The sequence below is a fragment of the Hyperolius riggenbachi genome, chromosome 11 (genome assembly GCF_040937935.1).
Source record: "Hyperolius riggenbachi isolate aHypRig1 chromosome 11, aHypRig1.pri, whole genome shotgun sequence".
NCBI lineage: Eukaryota > Metazoa > Chordata > Amphibia > Anura > Hyperoliidae > Hyperolius > Hyperolius riggenbachi.
The window spans coordinates 15,184,350-15,203,517 of NC_090656.1; the positions used below are offsets into that span (position 1 = coordinate 15,184,350).

The following is a 19,168-nucleotide window of genomic DNA, read 5'->3' on the forward strand; positions in this document are numbered from 1 at the left end:
AAGCCCAGGCTTTTTCTCCCTGATGCTGTGCAGAGCATGATGGGATTTCCTATGTTGTTGTTCACGTTGCCTAGCAACTGGGAGAGGTGATCAGGACACAGGACAGTTGGAACTGTGTCTCATGCTCCCTGTCACCTCCTTTCAACCAAAAAGATGTCTGCCCTCATGAAATTAAACATTTGCCTGATCTTTTAAAACAGTGTGGGTAAGAGATTATATTACCTATCTATTTTAATTATCATAACTAATGTAACTTAATGACAGTATGTTTGTTTAGGCTGGAGTTCCTCTTTAAGTAAAAGATTGAAAACAAGAAGCAAAAAAAAAAATCTTTCAAAAAGACTTTGTACTTTTTGAGAAAATCAATGTTAAATTCAGCGGAAATGTAAAATGCAGAAAATCCACATTACCATATGCGGTATGCCGCTGACTTTAGAGGTTATTAGCAAAGCCCACCCCTATAGGCTAGAAACAACAAAGGGTATTACGCAGAAGAGTGGGAACACGAGGAAAAAAAAATCTTTCAAAAAGACCTTGTACTTTTTGAGAAAATCAATGTTAAATTCGGCCAAAATTTCCACAAAAATCCACATCGGAATGTGGAAATCTATAGGGGAAAGCTGTAGCTGTAACTTGCAATGGCGGAAAGCAGAATTTCCGCGAAATCGGAAATTGGCAAATCCCTAGTATGGCAAATCCATAGTATGTGTTATGATGCATTCAATATGACACACAGCGAAGGCGTTAGAAAGCTTTGTTCTCAGTGCCATAAAATTACCTGTAAATACTGAAGGAATCATAGCAGTTTTCTCACCTTAGCACTGGTACCTGCACCTCGCCGGCGTCCAGTGTCCACAGTGATCAAATAATGGTACAACCCAAAAGGATCATTGTCTGGTGGCACAATGATTCGACTCTGCGGGCAGAAATGAAAGTCTTGCAACATTTGTTAACAAACCCAATAAATAAATAAATGCAGCCTATCACATAAATGAGCCGTGCCACTTAAACATAGCTAGGTAGAGTTACTTGGCTTCTGTGCGGGCTGGTCTGGCTTTGTGCTGGGCAGGCTGGCGTGCATGCCAGGTTGTCCCCCTATAGCAGTCCCTGACCTTCTAGTGGTCCCCCTCCCATGCTCCCATGAGCCTTCCACTGAGCACCACAACTCCCAGGATGTACCCATAGAATAACAAAAGCTCCCTGCATACCCCCATAAAGGCACTACCCCCATAAAAGCACTACAGCACCCAGCATGCCCCCATAGAGGCAGCACAGCACCCGGCATACCCCCATTGAGCCTCCACAGCTCTGACTCTGCTTGGGAAACACCTGGGGCACCCCCGAATAGATCCGTGGCACGTGCCACTGATCTTTGGGGCTAGCAATGCCCCTGTGACTTAGTCTGACACTGATCTAAAGGTGCTGACACTGTACTAGATTTTATCGTGCAACAGCACCCACTCATGCCAGCCGTATTTTCCTGTATCGAGCTATGTCAGACATTGGACCTATGCCAGAAAAAGGACAATGTCGAACATAATCCGACATAGGATAGGAGACGGTTATTAAGGCTGCTGGAAAAGCAGCCATTTATGCTTGCAGAATTATTCTTGAAGTGAGATCAGTGTCTGGACTCTGGACAGGCCTTGACTAGTTTTATATCTATCTGGATAATAGTCCCATTACCTGTGCTTGATCCCGCCGGTCCATCTTTCGCGCCCACAGGACAACCAGAATGTAGACCGCAAAGAAACAGGCCAGTAAAATAACAAAGACAGGATTCTCGGCGATACGAGCGAAGTACTCTGCCGTACGAGTGACATCAACCTCAACTGGCTTCACCAGGAATGACGACCCAAAGAAAGTCAGGTGGTTGCAGAGACACTGCACTTGTGAGGGGTTGGTTTGAGGGCCCACCTGGGGAACACACAGGCAGAGGGGATATGGGTTAGTAAGTGAATGATTTGCTTGGGGCGAATCTAGAATATAAGAAAGTAGATTTATTGGCAGAATTCCAAACGACATACAATTTGCATGCAAGTCGTTCATAGTCTCTAGTGAGAAGTATTCTCTATGCACTGCATGGCTGAAGGAAGTGGGCAAAAAAACTACTGAATTAAAGGGTAACTGAAGTGAGAAGAATATGGAGGCTGCCATACAATACCAGTTGCCTGGCAGCCCTGCTGGTCTATTTGACAGCAGTAGTGCCTGAATAACCCCAGAAACAAGCATGCAGCTAATCTTGTCAGATCTGATAATAATGTCAGAAACACCTTTGCCCATATGCAATTAAAGTGAACGTTTCACACAAAATAAACATATAAATCGATAGCTTGCAAAGAATAATTGCTCTACCTGATAATTTCGCCACTCTAGTGTGCCTTTTTGAGTGTTTTTTATTATTGCTTCAGGAAAAATCCCATATGGCCGCTGGCTCATACCCCTTCTGCTTCCGGGTTATGAGCTGTTCTGGATGTGCTATCTAGACTCTATGAAACTATAGACAAGCAGGGCTGTTGCTGAAGCCTTTCACCTGTATGCTTTCATTATTCTGGTATGCTGTGTGGCTGCCTGTAGGAAGTGTCTCTCATAGGAATGAAACTGTACAGATAATAAGGATGACTGCACAGTGCACACAGATCACACGGCAGCCACACTTGACTGTTTCAGAGCTTCTTTCTCAGCAGAGCAGCCCCCTCCCATGTCATCAGAGCTCTGAGTATGCAAAGCAGGAATGCTGAGGCAGGAGGGGGTGGGCTTGGGCTTGGAAAGACTTCACAGAAGACGGACTCAGCTATAATGATTCCAGGTCAAACCTAGACTGAATACTCAGTCGGGGATTGTTATCAGGGCTGATAACAGGCAGATTTAGCAGAGAAGGATGAAACTAAAAGCAGAGTAGGTGTTTACTGTCATGTTCCCATTGATATACTGTATATGGTAAAATACATGAGGGTGCTTCGTCTCTGGTTTTCTTTAAAGTGAACCTTAACCAATGAAAGAAAAAAAGTTTCACTTACCTGGGGCTTCCCCAAGCCCCCTGCAGCCGCCCTGTGCTCTCGCAGCTCCTCGAGTGTCCTCCGGTCCCCCGCCGTGGCTTAGTTTCGTTTTCGGCTTACTGACAGTCGGCCCCCAGCAATGCGTCCTCTTCTTCGCCTTCCCCGCCGCCAAGCGCGTCATGTGCAGGCGCAAGCGGACTGCTCCTGCGCTTGACGGTGGGGAAGTTTTTCTCTGTCTCATCCTCTCTTTAACATCATTTTTTTTAGCGTTTTACAAAAAGTACTGTTAACATTATTTTGACTATTTTGTTTCTTGCTGGTTAAAAAGCATTTTATGACAAGGTATGAAAATATCACCGAGGAGAAAAAGTGAATTGCACATGGGCTGTGATCTGCTGCATGCTTGTTCAGGGTCTTATGGCTAAGAGTATTAGAGGCCGAGAATTAGCAGGCTAGCCAGGGAACTGATATTTCTTAAAATGAAATAAATATGGCAGCCTCCATATCTCTCTCACTTCAGTTGTCCTTTAAAGGGAACCAGAGATGAACGATTCACACAAAATAAACATATCAGTTGACAGCTTGTAAAGAATAAAAGCTCTACCTGATAATTTCGCCACTCTGGTGGGCCTTTTTGAGGGTTTTTTATCCATTATTGCTCCAGGAAAAATCAAATATGGCCACCGGCTCATATCCCTTCTGCTTCCAGGTTATGAGTTGTTCTGGATGTGCTTTCTAGCCTCTATCAGACTATAGACAAGCAGGGCTGCTGCAGCCTTTCATCGGTCTGCTTTCGGCTTTATTATTCTGGTATGCTGTGTGGCTGCCTGTAGGAAGTGTTTCTCATAGAAATGAAACTGCATACAGTAGATAATGACTGGCTGCACACAGATACACTTGTCTGTTTCAGAGATTCTTTCTCGGCAGCAGCAGCCCCTCCCATGTCAACAGCTCTGAGTAGGAAATCTGAGCCAGGAGGTGGCAGGCTTGGGCTTGAAAAGACTCCACAGAAGAGTGACTCAGCTATAATGATTCCAGGTCAAACCTAAACTGAATAGTCAGTGGATTCTTATCACAGTTGATAACAGATAGATTAGACTGAGAAGAATAAAACTAAAAGCAGGGTAGGTGTTTACTGTCATGTTCCCACTGATAAATGTAATAAAATACATGAGGGTGCTTCCTCTCTGGTTCTCTTTAAGCCTATGGTCGGCTAGATTACCTAATCCTCAACCTCTTGATGCTCTTTTGTATGCATAATTCAGAATCAGTCGTCATCGCCGGGGTAACATTCGGGGCGCTGTTCAATAGAGGGACCCAGTGGAATACAAAAGGGGAACAGGAGGGGAAAACAAGTGGCATGAGAAATCCCAGGATTAGGTCATCTAGCCCCTAGGTTCTCAACGTGTGGTACGCGTACCCCAGGGGGTACTTCTGATGGGTCCAGGGGGTACTTGGCCTTGATATACTTAACCAAGAAGAACAAATTTAGAGTTTTAGAAAATGACAAATCTTATTTAAACAACACCAAATTAGTATTTTAGCTAATTAAAAGCAATAGTCAATGCTTGGAAAATTGTTTAGAATCAATTATCTTGTACCACGATTAAATATATATTTGTAAAGGGGTACTTGTGATAATGTTTACTATGCTGGGGGTACTTGAGGAGTACAGTTTTGTAAAAAGGGTACATACCAATAAAATGTTAAGAAACACTGATCTAGCCTACCATGGACTTAATTCAGTTTTCCCACCACGTCTGGGAAAGAACACATTTACGATGCCTACATTGTTGGCCATCACAAATGATGATGTTAAACCGGAATGAAACCCAGCATTTCTTCTTAGCAAAGCCCTCATATTGCTACCAAATTTGTTACATCTATTAACCTCCCTGGCGGTAACTATGAGCTGTGCTCGGGATTGGAAAAAATAGCCCAGAGCGGTAATGGAACAGATAGTTTGCCTGGAGTTTTGGAGTCCCGCGCGCGATCTGCGCTGTGCTGCGTGACTCCAGCCTTCTCTGCGGCCCGCGGGATCCCCGTGGATGCGGGGAGCTCTCCTTCCGGGGACCCTACGGCTAATCAGTGTGGTGGCGGAAAGGCGTGACATCATCGAGGATCTGGACTGGACAAGAGGAAAACATAGAGAGATGTGCCCTGTATGTATATAGAGAGTTTAGCGTGTCCTGTCCAATTCCTCCTCATTTGTCTCTACCATGGAAGGTAAGCACATTTGGTTCTCAACCGCTTCTGAGCTAAGTGCTTCTGCCTTACTGTTACCGATTTCTGCTGGGATTTTGACTACTGTCTCCCTGCCACCTGCACAGACCTCTGCCTGGATTTTGACTACTCTCTGCCTGCCGCCTGCATCGACCTCTGCCTGGATTTTGACTACTCTCTGCCTGCCGCCTGCACGAACCTCTATCTGGGATTTGACTACTCTCTGCCTGCCGCCTGCACCGACCTCTGCCTGGATTTTGACTACTCTCTGCCTGCCGCCTGCACCGACCTCTGCCTAGATTTTGACTACGCTCTGCCTGCCTTATTTGTACAGTTTCACAATTTTTTAAGTTTATTCATATATGTAATTAATGAAACAAATTTGTGTTCTAGTCTTATTTATATGTAGAATGTCTACCAGGCTTTATTCTGACATAGTTTGGTGAGTTATGACTTAAGAATTGGAAGCCTAAAATTCTTGAAAAAAAAAAAGTACGGCTTTTGACTAATAACACCAAACAGAAATGCACCGCCAGGGAGGTTAAAAAGCATAGTGGATAAAAGTAAAAAAAATAATTTTTTTTTTGAGAAAATCGATTTTTAAAAATGCAAATAAAAATGTTTTTTTAAACTCAGAAAAATGACAGTTTACAAACCATTTTTCTTTGTATTTTTAAAATCGATTATCTCAAAAACTACAAGGTCTTTTTGAAAAATTATGTGTTTAACTTATACTCACTATTCTATTTAATATACAGTATGTAGCAATTTTGGTAGCAATATGGGGGTTTTGCTATTTACCCTGCCAAAATCGGCACAAAATTATGCGTAAATTATGTGTAAATTCATGCGTAATTACGAAAGCTAACAAGTACGAACAAAATGAATTACATTTTCCTCAAAATTTCGCATTTCAATTATGAAGCGTAAATGCAAATTACGATGTGTAATTACGCATCGTAATTAGTGTTTAGCAGAAATGAGTGTAATTTCTGCTCATCACTAACAGCCAGTTAGGTTATGGGTGACCATCTCTACGACGGGTCTACAGACTGTGACAGAAGACATTCTACACATTAGTTCAGCCTGGCATGAGGTTGGCTCCACTGACCACACAGCCATCGGAATTCCACATCTGCTTGTCTGGACTCCAGTAGACGCACTGCACGGAGAATGTGGAGACTCCCATTTGAAGACTCTTCAGTCCGGCAGTATTGGAAGGAGCCACCAGGAAGAGCTGGGAAGCATTAGGGTTAGAAAACATCTCCGGAGCCAAGATCCACTTGTAGGAGTCTGCGGAGGAAGAGACAGCGTATTGGCAGCACATATGGGACTTGGATATTAACATTCTGTAGAAGTCAAGATACTAAAGGAAACCACCAAGGAAGCCATGTTCACTTAAAGGGATACTGTAGGGGGGTCGGGGGAAAATGAGCTGAACTGACCCGGGGCTTCTAATGGTCCCCCGCAGACATCCTGTGTTGGCGCAGCCACTCACCGATGCTCCGGCCCCGCCTCCAGTTCACTTCTGGAATTTCTGACTTTAAAGTCAGAAAACCACTGCGCCTGCACGCCCGTGTCCTCGCTCCCGGTGATGTCACCAGGAGTGTACTGCGCAGACACAGACCATACTGGGCCAGCACTGTGCGCTCTTGATGACATCAGCGGGATCGAGGACACGGCAACGCAGGCACAGTGGTTTTCAGACTTTAAAGTCTGAAATTCCAGAAGTGAACCGGAGGCGGGGCCGGAGCATCGGTGAGTGGCTGCGCGGGCACAGGATGTCTGCAGGGGACCGTTAGAAGCCCCGGGTCAGTTCAACTCATTTTCCCCTGACCCCCCTACAGTATCCCTTTAAAGAGAACCCGAGGTGGGAATTACTAATACTATTGGGGCACAGAGGCTGGTTGCGCACACTAAGACCAGCCTCTGTTGCCCCATCGTATGCCTCCATGTCCCCCCTGCTCGCCGCTATAGACCCCGCAGTGCTGGCGACACGCAGTGTGTCGCCAGCACCAGGGCCGGCCTTAGGTTTCACAGCGCCCTGAGCATAACCAGATTTTGGCGCCCCCCCCCCAATTCATCCTCTTTGCATGTGAGCGCACCACACACATACACTAATGGGGCTGCCCCCAGTATAGATTAGATAGGTAGCTGCCCCCGGTATAGATTAGATAGGTAGCTGCCCCCAGTATAGATTAGATAGGTAGCTGCCCCCAGTATAGATTAGATAGGTAGCTGCCCCCAGTACAGATTAGATAGGTAGCTGCCCCCAGTATAGATTAGATAGGTAGCTGCCCCCAGTATAGATTAGATAGGTAGCTGCCCCCAGTATAGATTAGATAGGTAGCTGCCCCCAGTATAGATTAGATAGGTAGCTGCCCCCAGTACAGATTAGATAGGTAGCTGCCCCCAGTATAGATTAGATAGGTTGCTGCCCCCAGTATAGATTAGATAGGTAGCTGCCCCCAGTATAGGTTAGATAGGTAGCTGCCCCCAGTATAGGTTAGATAGGTAGCTGCCCCCAGTATAGATTAGATAGGTTGCTGCCCCCAGTATAGATTAGATAGGTAGCTGCCCCCACTATAGGTTAGATAGGTAGCTGCCCCCAGTATAGATTAGATAGGTAGCTGCCCCCAGTATAGATTAGATAGGTAGCTGCCCCCAGTATAGATTAGATAGGTAGCTGCCCCCAGTATAGATTAGATAGGTTGCTGCCCCCAGTATAGGTTAGATAGGTAGCTGCCCCCAGTATAGGTTAGATAGGTAGCTGCCCCCAGTATAGGTTAGATAGGTAGCTGCCCCCAGTATAGGTTAGATAGGTAGCTGCCCCCAGTATAGGTTAGATAGGTAGCTGCCCCCAGTATAGATTAGATAGGTTGCTGCCCCCAGTATAGATTAGATAGGTAGCTGCCCCCAGTATAGATTAGATAGGTAGCTGCCCCCAGTATAGGTTAGATAGGTAGCTGCCCCCAATATAGATTAGATAGGTAGCTGCCCCCAGTATAGATTAGATAGGTAGCTGCCCCCAGTATAGATTAGATAGGTTGCTGCCCCCAGTATAGATTAGATAGGTAGCTGCCCCCAGTATAGATTAGATAGGTAGGTGCCCCCCAGTATAGGTTAGATAGGTAGGTGCCCCCACTATTGGCTAGATAGGTAGCTGCCCCCAGTTTAGATTAGATAGGTAGGTGCCCCCCAGTATAGGTTAGATAGGTAGGTGCCCCCACTATTGGCTAGATAGGTAGGTGCCCCTCCCCCTCATAGTGGAGGGGGAGCCGCGGGGAGGGCAGCCCGACCTCTCCCTCCCTTCCTCTCCGGGCCGCCCTCCGTGCTCCCCCCTCCGATCCTATGCAGACTGCAGAAGCTGCAGAGATAACAACTCACCTCCCTCCCTGGTTCCGATCGCCGGCGCCTCTCACTTGCCGCTGGTCTCCTCTTCTAAATTGTCACTGATGCACACTAAACTTCCTGTTAAGCAGGAAGTTTAGTGTGCATCCGTGACAATGTAGAAGAGGAGACCAGCGGCAAGTGAGAGGCGCCGGCGATCGGAACCAGGGAGGTGAGTTGTTCACTTTGCAGTCTGCATCGGAGGGGGAGCACGGAGGGCGGCCCAGAGAGGAAGGGAGGGAGAGGTCGGGCTGCCCTCCCCGCGGCTCCCCCTCTATCACGGGCATGTTTGCCAACTTTGCCCCCCAGCCATCACTCCCAGCAGCGGGACCAGGGGGCGGAGCAAGACGGACCCAGCCGGGGCCGCAGCTTCGCAAGTTCACGTTAAAATACAGGCGGCAGGAGCACCCCCTGGAAGCCGGCGCCCTGAGCGATCGCACAGGTCGCTCAGGTCAAAGGCCGGCCCTGGCCAGCACAATGTTTACCTTAGCGCTGTCTGTCAGCGCCGCTCCCCCGCCTCCTCCGCATCGGCACACCCGCCCGTGTCCCTTCCCTCCCGCTGATAGGAGGGAAGTGACGCGGGCGGGTAGCGGCGATGCGGAGGAGGCAGGGGAGCGGCTCTGACTGACAGCACTTAGGTAAACATTGTGCTGGCGACGCGCTGCGTGTCGCCAGCACTGCGGGGTCTATAGCGGCGAGCAGGGGGGACATGGAGGCATACGATGGGGCAACAGAGGCTGGTCTTAGTGTGCGCAACCAGCCTCTGTGCCCCAATAGTATTAATAATTCCCACCTCGGGTTCTCTTTAAAGGAAAACTATCAATACCCAAGTGTTCTAAAATGACAATGGACAAATAATGTCTAAGTAGCTGTGTACACATTTTCCTACTTTTCATATTAAATATCAGAGGCAAAAGCTGTAATTCGTTGTGTCTAGGTTGCAGCAGTATTGGAACAATTCATTGGCAAAGGGGTGGTTCAATTTTACACTGCAAGTGCTGTTCTTTGCATAGGGTGAGACTACAGAGTTAAATGAAGCTGTGGTGTCAGATTTCACTCATCATTACAAACAAGAAACATTTCCTCTGCTCTCCTGCAGACAGCTGTCAGAGAGACAGGCAGCTGCAGTCACACACAGGGTTAACAGATGTAGTGTGAGGGATCCCCCTCCCCTCATGATTTATAGGCCCATCACCCTGCTCAGCTTGGCTGTCTGTTTTGTGTGAAAATATTTTGATTACAGTAAACAAAGATGTAAGCAGTAAATGTATAGCCCAAGCACTTCCCAAATCATTCAATCGATTCTCGATTGAAAAAATGTTCTTAACTGATAGTGTTCCTTTAATACGAATAGAGGAGCTATACTTTCAAAGGAAACTTCTCCCTAGTTGGTAAAATAATAAACTACAGTACAGCATCCCCAGCAACTGTACTGTACAGGCTAGCGCATACATATACAGTATATATACTCAGGCTCGGACAGAGCCGCCGAACCACCGACGGTCCCATCGGTGGGCCCCGACTGCCCCTCCTCCTGGGGGCCCCTAGAAGGCGTGCGCTGCATGGGAGAGCCGGGGAGGGCAGCCCGACTGTTTTTTTTTTTTTTTTTTTTTTATGTCCCTTAAAAAAAACTATTTTCCCCGGGGGGGCCCCCTCCTATCCCCCCCCCTCCCTCACCTCGGAGGGCCCCCCTCCTGTTACGAGCGGCGGCGGCGGTTACAGCAAAGTTCCTGCGAGGTATAGCAGAAGATAGAGGTCCAGCTGCCTCCCGGGCTACGCTGTCTCCTCTATGCCGCTCGCACTGCTTCCTGGTTTAGTGCGAGCGGCATAGAGGAGACAGCGACTGGGAGGCAGCTGGACCTCTATCTTCTGCTTTACCTCCCCGGAAGTTTGCTGTACCCGCCGGCGCCGCTCGTAACAGGAGGGGGCCCTCCGAGAGTCCGAGGTGAGGGAGGGGGAGGATAGGAGGGGGCCCCCGGGGAAAATAGTTTTTTTTAAGGGAAAAAAAACAGTCGGGCTGCCCTCCCCGCGGCTTGTAAGGAGGGGGGACACCCAGGTGAGGGGGAGCATAGGAGTCGGGGCCCCCACTGGCTACCCACTCGGCTACCTAACTGCCCACCCTCCCACCTGGCTACCTAACTGCCCACCCGGCTACCTATCTACCCACCCAGCTACCTATCTGCCTACCCTCCCACCCGGCTACCTATCTACCCACCCGGCTACCTATCTACCCACCCAGCTACCTATCTGCCTACCCTCCCACCCGGCTACCTATCTGCCCACCCGGCTACCTATCTACCCACCCAGCTACCTATCTGCCTACCCTCCCACCCGGCTACCTAACTGCCCACCCGGCTACCTAACTGCCTACCCTCCCACCCGGCTACCTATCTACCCACCCGGCTACCTAACTGGCTGCCCACCCGGCTACCTATCTACCCACCCAGCTACCTATCTGCCTACCCTCCCACCCGGCTACCTAACTGCCCACCCGGCTACCTAACTGCCTACCCTCCCACCCGGCTACCCTTCTGCCTACCCTCCCACCCGGCTACCTAACTGCCCACCCGGCTACCTAACTGCCTACCCTCCCACCCGGCTACCTATCTACCCACCCAGCTACCTATCTGCCTACCCTCCCACCCGGCTACCTAATTGCCCACCCGGCTACCTAACTGCCTACCCTCCCACCCGGCTACCTATCTGCCCACCCGGCTACCTATCTGCCCACCTGGATACCTATCTACCCACCCAGCTACCTATCTGCCCACCCGGCTACCTAACTGCCTACCCTCCCACCTGGCTACCTAACTGCCCACCCGGCTACCTATCTACCCACCCAGCTACCTATCTGCCTACCCTCCCACCCGGCTACCTATCTGCCCACCCGGCTACCTATCTACCCACCCGGCTACCTATCTACCCACCCAGCTACCTATCTGCCTACCCGCCCACCCGGCTACCTATCTACCCACCCAGCTACCTATCTGCCTACCCTCCCACCTGGCTACCTAACTGCCCACCCGGCTACCTAACTGCCCACCCAGCTACCTATCTGCCCACCTGGCTACCTAACTGCCTACCCTCCCACCCGGCTACCTAACTGCCCACCCAGCTACCTATCTGCCTACCCTCCCACCCGGCTACATAACTGCCTACCCGGCTACCTATCTGCCTACCCTCCCACCCGGCTACATAACTGCCTACCCGGCTACCTATCTGCCTACCATGCCATGGGCGTCCCTACATAGGGCAAAATGGGGCATGCACACTCCCCTGGCTAGCTGCTGCCCCCCCCTAGCTACCCGGACGTGGCTGGCCCGCCCGCCCTGGGGTGGCAGCGGAGAGAGAAAAGAAGCGGCAGGCACAGCGGCGCTGCCTGCCGCATCACTTAATTCTAAAGGGGGGAGCGAGAGAGGGGGAGCCCCAAGGTGAGGGAAGGGGGAGGGGGAAACGTCCTCCCTTCCCCACCGCTTCTCTTCTCTCTCCGCTGCCACTGAGGACACCTATAGATCTGGCTATTTAAACTGGGGACACCTATAGACCTGTCTATCTATACTGGGGGGCCCTGTCACTACCTAAACTAGGGGCTCCTGTCACTATATACACTGGGGGGGGGGGGGTCCCTGTCACTGCATACACTGGGGGGCTCCTGTCATACCTAAACTGGGGGTACCTGTCACTAACTGAACTGGGGGGGCGCCTGTCAATACCTGAACTGGGGGCACCTGTCACTACCTGAACTGGGGGGCACTGTCACTACCTAAACTGGGGGCACCTGTCACTACATACCCTGGGGGGCACCTGTCACTACAAACACTGGGGGCTCCTGTCACTACATACCCTGGGGGGCACCTGTCACTACAAACACTGGGGGCTCCTGTCACTACATACCCTGGGGGGCACCTGTTACTACCTTAACTGGGGGGCACCTGTCACTACAAACACTGGGGGCTCCTGTCACTACCTAAACTGGGGGGTATCTGTCACTAACTAAACTGGGGGGCTCCTGTCGCTACCTAAACTTGGGGGTCCTGTCACTACCTAAGCTGGGAGGCTCCTGGTGCTACCTAAACTAGGGTGCACCTGTCACTACCTAAACTATCCAGGCCAGCCCAGCATCACCACCAGCCAACCAGCCCAGAATCACTGTCAAAAAGGCCACAGCATCACCACCAACAGTCAGGCCAACATTTACTTCAACCAGCCAAGTACAGCCCAGCATCACCGCCAGGCCGGCCACAGCATCACCGCCAGGCCTTTCAGCCCACACATCATCCCCAATCCAGCCAAAAACAGTATTGCCTGGCACAGCAGCCAGTAGAGGAGAATTCAGAAGCCAGGTGAGAGGTGTCTACCATATTAAGTGGGCATTCTGCCTATTTATGTGAAATGCTGTTTATTTATGTGCCTCATGACTGCTGAATTTGTCTTGTTGGGGGCCTCATGGTTACTGAATTTGTCTTGTTGGGGGCCTCATGGTTACTGAATGTCTTGTTGGGGGCCTCATGATTGCTGAATTTGTCTTGTTGGGGGCCTCAAGATTGCTGAATTTGTCATGTTGTCATATTTGTCATATCTAACCTATGCTGAGGGAAACTATTCTGGCTACCTATATTAGCCCACTGCCTTACTGTTACAGTTACATTACAATTACCCCCCACCCATGTGATGTCATGTCCACACCCATTTTTTTTGTCGCTGCGCGCTTTGCTTTTTGGGGGGGGGGGGGGTGTTGGTAAATTATCCGCACCGGGTGTCAAACACCCTAGCTACGCCACTGGAGGGGGGCACAGCTTGGAAGGGCGGGAATTGGGCACAGAGCGGCGGGGAGGGGGGGAAGCGTCCCCCCCTCCCTCACCTAGGGCCCCCCCTTCCGCGCACCCCCCTCCTCCAGAAGTGCAGCCAGCAGCGAGCGGAGAATAGCTACAGAGATGATGCTATCTCCGCTCCGAGTCCGCATGCCGCTGCCCTGCTGGTCTCTGACTGTAGTGTGTGACGCTGTCCAATCACGTTCTCGCAGTACTTCCTGCTAGAGCGTGATTGGACAGCGTCACTACAGGAGACAGAGACCAGCAGGGCAGCAGCGGCATGCGGAGCAGAGCGGAGATAGCATCATCTGAAGCTGGTAAGCTATACTCCGCTCGCTGCTGGCTGCACTTCTCGAGGAGGGGGGTGCGCGGAAGGGGGGGCCCTAGGTGAGGGAGGGGGGGAGGCTTCCCCGCTGATCTGTGCCCTCTGCCCCCCCTTCCAAGCTGGGGGGGGACTTGCATTGTGTGGGGGCATCTCTGCCACCAACCTGATTGCATTGTGTGGGGGTATCTGCAGCCAACCTGATTGCATTGTGTGGGGGTATCTGCAGCCAAACTGATTGCATTTTGTGGGGGTATCTGCAGCCAAACTGATTGCATTTTGTGGGGGTATCTGCCGTCAACCTGATTGCATTTTGTGGGGGTATCTGCCGTTAACCTGATTGCATTGTGTGGGGGTATCTGCCGTCAACCTGATTGCATTTTGTGGGGGTATCTGCCACCAACCTGATTGCATTGTGTGGGGGTATCTGCCGTCAACCTGATTGCATTTTGTGGGGGTATCTGCTGCAATTTGACTACTTGATGAATTATCATGAGGCATGTAACTACTTGAATATACAATGTATCTGGTCGGACCTAATCTCTGTGAATAACGCCGCTACTTATTTTGTGTTTTGTATTTTTTTTTTTAAGTCTGCCCATGACTCATCATGACCACGCCGATGTTCCAGTGCATGGTGACACCCATTTAGTTTCGCATTTAGACATATCCCTATTGGAGACTGTCCTCAGAATTGCTCACAATCTATTCCCTACCATAAAGTCATGCAAAATTTCTAGAGTACATGTGTATGTGAGCCCAAAATGGGGGGGGGGGGGGGAGGGAGGAGGAGGAGAGGGGGGTGGGCCCCAGGCTGAAACTTCCTCGGTGGGCCCTTGGTGTCCCAGTCCGACCCTGTATATACTCACCTAAAGGATTATTAGGAACACCATTCTAATACAGTGTTTGACCCCCTTTCTCCTTCAGAACTGCCTTCATTCTACATGGCATTGATTCAACAAGGTGCTGAAAGCATTCTTTAGAAATGTTGGCCCATATTGATAGGATAGCATCTTGCAGTTGATGGAGATTTGTGGGAGGCACATCCAGGGCACGAAGCTCCCGTTCCATCACATCCCAAAGATGCTCTATTGGGTTGAGATCTGGTGACTGTGGGGCCATTTTAGTACAGTGAACTAGTCATGTTCAAGAAACCAATTTGAAATGATTTGAGCTTTGTGACATGGTGCATTACCCTGCTGGAAGTAGCCCTCAGAGGATGGGTACATCATGGTGGTCAAGAAGGGATGGACATGGTCAGAAACAATGCTCAGGTAGTCTGTGGCATTTAAACGATGCCCAGTTGGCACTAAGGAGCCTAAAGTGTGTCAAGAAAACATCCCCCACACCATTACACCCCCACCAGCCTGCACAGTGGTAACAAGGCATGATGGATCCATGTTCTCATTCTGTTTACGCCAAATTCTGACTATCGAGACTCATCATCGGACCAGGCAACATTTTTCCAGTCTTCAACTGTAAAATTTTGGTGAGCTTGTGCAAATTGTAGCCTCGTTTTCCTATTTGTAGTGGAGATGAGTAGTACCCGGTGGGGTCTTCTGCTGTTGTAGCCCATCCGCCTTAAGGTTGTGCGTGTTGTGGCTTCACAAATGCTTTGCTGCATACCTCGTATGTAACGAGTGGTTATTTCAGTCAACGTTGCTCTTCTATCAGCTTGAATCAGTCGGCCCATTCTTCTGACATCTAGCATCAACAAGGCATTTTCACCCACAGGACTGCCGCATACTGGATGTTTTTCCCTTTTTACACTATTCTTTGTAAACCCTAGAAATGGTTGTGCATGAAAATCCCAGTAACTGAGCAGATTGTGAAATACTCAGACCTGCCCGTCTGGCACCAACAACCATGCCACGCTCCAAATTGCTTAAAATCACCTTTCTTTACCCATTCTGACATTCAGTTTGGAGTTCAGGAGATTGTCTTGACCAGGACCACACCCCTAAATGCATTGAAGCAACTGCCATGTGACTGGTTGATTAGGTAATTGCATTAATGAGAAATTGAACAGGTGTTCCTAATAATCCCTTAGGAGAGAGAGTGTATGTGTGTGTATATATATATATATATATATATATATATATATATATATACATACATATATATATATATATATATATATATATATATATATATATATATATATATATATATATATATATATATATACACATATATATATATATATATATATAATATATATATATATATATATATATATATATATATATATATATATATATATATATATATATATAATACATACATATATACATACACATACATATATATACAGTGGCTTGCAAAAGTATTCGGCCCCCTTGAAGTTTTCCACATTTTGTCACATTACTGCCACAAACATGAATCAATTTAATTGAAATTCCGTGTGAAAGACCAATACAAAATGGTGTACATGTGAGCAGTGGATCGAAAATCATACATGATTCCAAACATTTTTTACAAATCAATAACTGTAAATTGGGGTGTGCGTAATTATTCAGCCCCCTTTGGTCTGAGTGCAGTCAGTTGCCTATAGACATTGCCTGATGAGTGCTAATGACTAAATAGAGTGCACCTGTGTGTAATCTAATGTCATTACAAATACAGCTGCTGTGACAGCCTCAGAGGTTGTCTAAGAGAATATTGGGAGCAACAACACCATGAAGTCCAAAGAACACACCAGACAGGTCAGGGATAAAGTTATTGAGAAATTTAAAGCAGGTTTAGGCTACAAAAAGATTTCCAAAGCCTTGAACATCCCACGGAGCACTGTTCAAGCGATCATTCAGAAATGGAAGGAGTATGGCACAACTGTAAACCTAACAAGACAAGGCCATCCACCTAAACTCACAGGCCGAACAAGGAGAGCGCTGATCAGAAATGCAGCCAAGAGGGCCATGGTGACTCTGGACGAGCTGCAGAGATCTACAGCTCAGGTGGGGGAATCTGTCCATAGGACAGCTATTAGTCGTGCACTGCACAAAGTTGGCTCTTATGGAAGAGTGACAAGAAGAAAGCCATTGTTAACAGAAAAGCATAAGAAGTCCCGTTTGCAGTTTGTCACAAGCCATGTGGGGGACACAGCAAACATGTGGAAGAAGGTGCTCTGGTCTGATGAGACCAAAATGGAACTTTTTGGCCAGAATGCAAAACGCTATGTGTGGCAGAAAACTAACACTGCACATCACTCTGAACACACCATCCCGACTGTCAGATATGGTGGTGGCAGCATCATGCTCGGGGGGTGCTTCTCTTCAGCAGGGACAGGGAAGCTGGTCAAAGTTGATAGGAAGATGGATGGAGCCAAATACAGGGTAATCTTAGAAGAAAACCTCTTGGAGTCTGCAAATGGCCCAGTCAAAGTCCAGATCTAAATCCAATCGAGAATTTGTGGCAAGATCTGAAAACTGCTGTTCTCAAACGCTGTCCATCTAATCTGACTGAGCTGGAGCTGTTTTGCAAAGAAGAATGGGCAAGGATTTCAGTCTCTAGATGTGCAAAGCTGGTAGACATACCCTAAAAGACTGGCAGCTGTAATTGCAGCACAAGGTGGTTCTACAAAGTATTGACTCAGGGGGCCAAATAATTACGCACACTCCACTTTGCAGTTATTGATTTGTAAAAAATGTTTGGAATCATGTATGATTTTCGTTCCACTTCTCACGTGTACATCACTTTGTATTGGTCTTTCACGTGGAATTCCAATAAAATTGATTCATGTTTGTGACAGTAATGTGACAAAATGTTGAAAACGTCGAGGGGGCCGAATACTTTTGCAAGCCACTGTATATGTACATACATATTTACACACACAATAGCAGCATACAGTGTAAGGAGGTAATGAAGGGGCATAAGGGGGAAGAAGAGTCACTAAGCTATATAAGCTTTATATACAGTGGAGCTGTGTGTCTGACAAAACACAACAGGAGAGAGAGCTCTGCCTGTACGGGTCTAAGGAAAAAGTCAATAGGCTGTACATAACATGGAATTGCATGTCTACCAACACATGATAGGAGAAAGAGCCCTGCCTATACCAGATTACAGTGTAAGGAGATCTGGGGAGCACACATGAGGTAAGGGGAGTCTTTAAAGGTCGACCGAGGTGACGTGACATAATGAGATAGACATGTGTATGTATAGTGCCTAGCACGCAAATGACTAGGCTGTGTTCCTTTCTTTTTTTTTTCTCTGCCTGAAAGAGTTAAACATCAGGTATGCAAGTGACAGTTTCTTCCCGGGTCGGGACCAGGTTGGACTGGGTGAGACTATAGCATAACCCTCACTGATAAGTAATGACAGCCATGAAACACTTTCCTGTCAGTAAATGGCTTCTTAGAGTAGTAAAGAGATAAAAAGGTTCAATAATTCATAGATTTTAGCTCTGGCATACTTCAGTGCATGTGTCACTGAGCAGAGACAATAAAACCGTAAAAATTAAAAACTAGCTTTAAAGAGAACCCGAGGTGGGTTTGAAGAATATTATCTGCATACAGAGGCTGGATCTGCCTATACAGCCCAGCCTCTGTTGCTATCCCAAACCCCACTAAGGTCCCCCTGCACTCTGCAATCCCTCATAAATCACAGCCAGGCTGCTGACAAACAGCTTGTCAGAGCTGGCTGTGTTTATCTCTATAGTGTCAGTCTGCTGCTCTCCCCGCCTCCTGCAGAACTCCAGTCCCCGCCTGCATCCCTTCCCTCCCTGCTGATTGGAGGGAAGGTACGGGGGCAGGGACCGGAGCTATGCAGGAGGCGGGGGAGCAGCTGAGACTGACACTACAGATGTAAACACAGCCTCACAGCACGGCTGTGATTTATGAGGGATTGCAGAGTGCAGGGGGACCTTAGTGGGGTTTGGGATAGCAACAGAGGCTGGGCTGTATAGGCAGATCCAGCCTCTGTATGCAGATAACATTCTTTAAACACACCTCGGGTTCTCTTTAAATACAAAATAAGTCTGTGGGATGCCTAAAAAAGTCCTTTTTAGGAGAAGGAGGATAGAAACAAATGTTTTTCTGATCAGTTTTTTTCACCTCAGATGTCCTTTAAATATATAAGATGGAGGCTTATGTCCACCAAGATACAATAGGAGAGCGAACTTAGATCTATTATCATCTCGGCACAGGAGAAAGCTGAAAAACATCTCTCCCTGTTCTTACACAAACTCCAGGCACACCCTGATTACTATGCCCCTCTGTAATTTGGGCACCGGCGGCCAAATTACTTTTGTGTGTGGCCCCGGCTGAAACTCCAGGGCCAAAATCAGACAGGCAGCGCTGGCACCATAATCAGCTGGTTCGAGTGAGCTCTGCCCATGCCAGCTCTGCTAACACTGTAAAGGGATAATGGGAGGACACAAGAGGAAAGGATTACCAAACTGTAATGAATATATAATAGATAATCGGACC

General features: G+C 48.3%; 1 protein-coding gene across 1 annotated transcript in view; it reads right to left on the bottom strand.

Annotated features, from left to right (window-relative positions):
* LOC137539198 (polycystin-1-like protein 2) overlaps positions 1 to 19,168 on the bottom strand; it is a 232,689-nt gene that overhangs the window by 24,076 nt on the left and 189,445 nt on the right. Inside the window, exons 13-15 of the mRNA XM_068261717.1 lie at positions 6,334 to 6,515; positions 1,687 to 1,917; positions 815 to 916 (exon numbers count right to left, since the gene is read on the bottom strand). Coding sequence (XP_068117818.1) covers positions 815 to 916; positions 1,687 to 1,917; positions 6,334 to 6,515 — 515 coding nt within the window. The remainder of the gene's footprint in view (positions 1 to 814; positions 917 to 1,686; positions 1,918 to 6,333; positions 6,516 to 19,168) is intronic.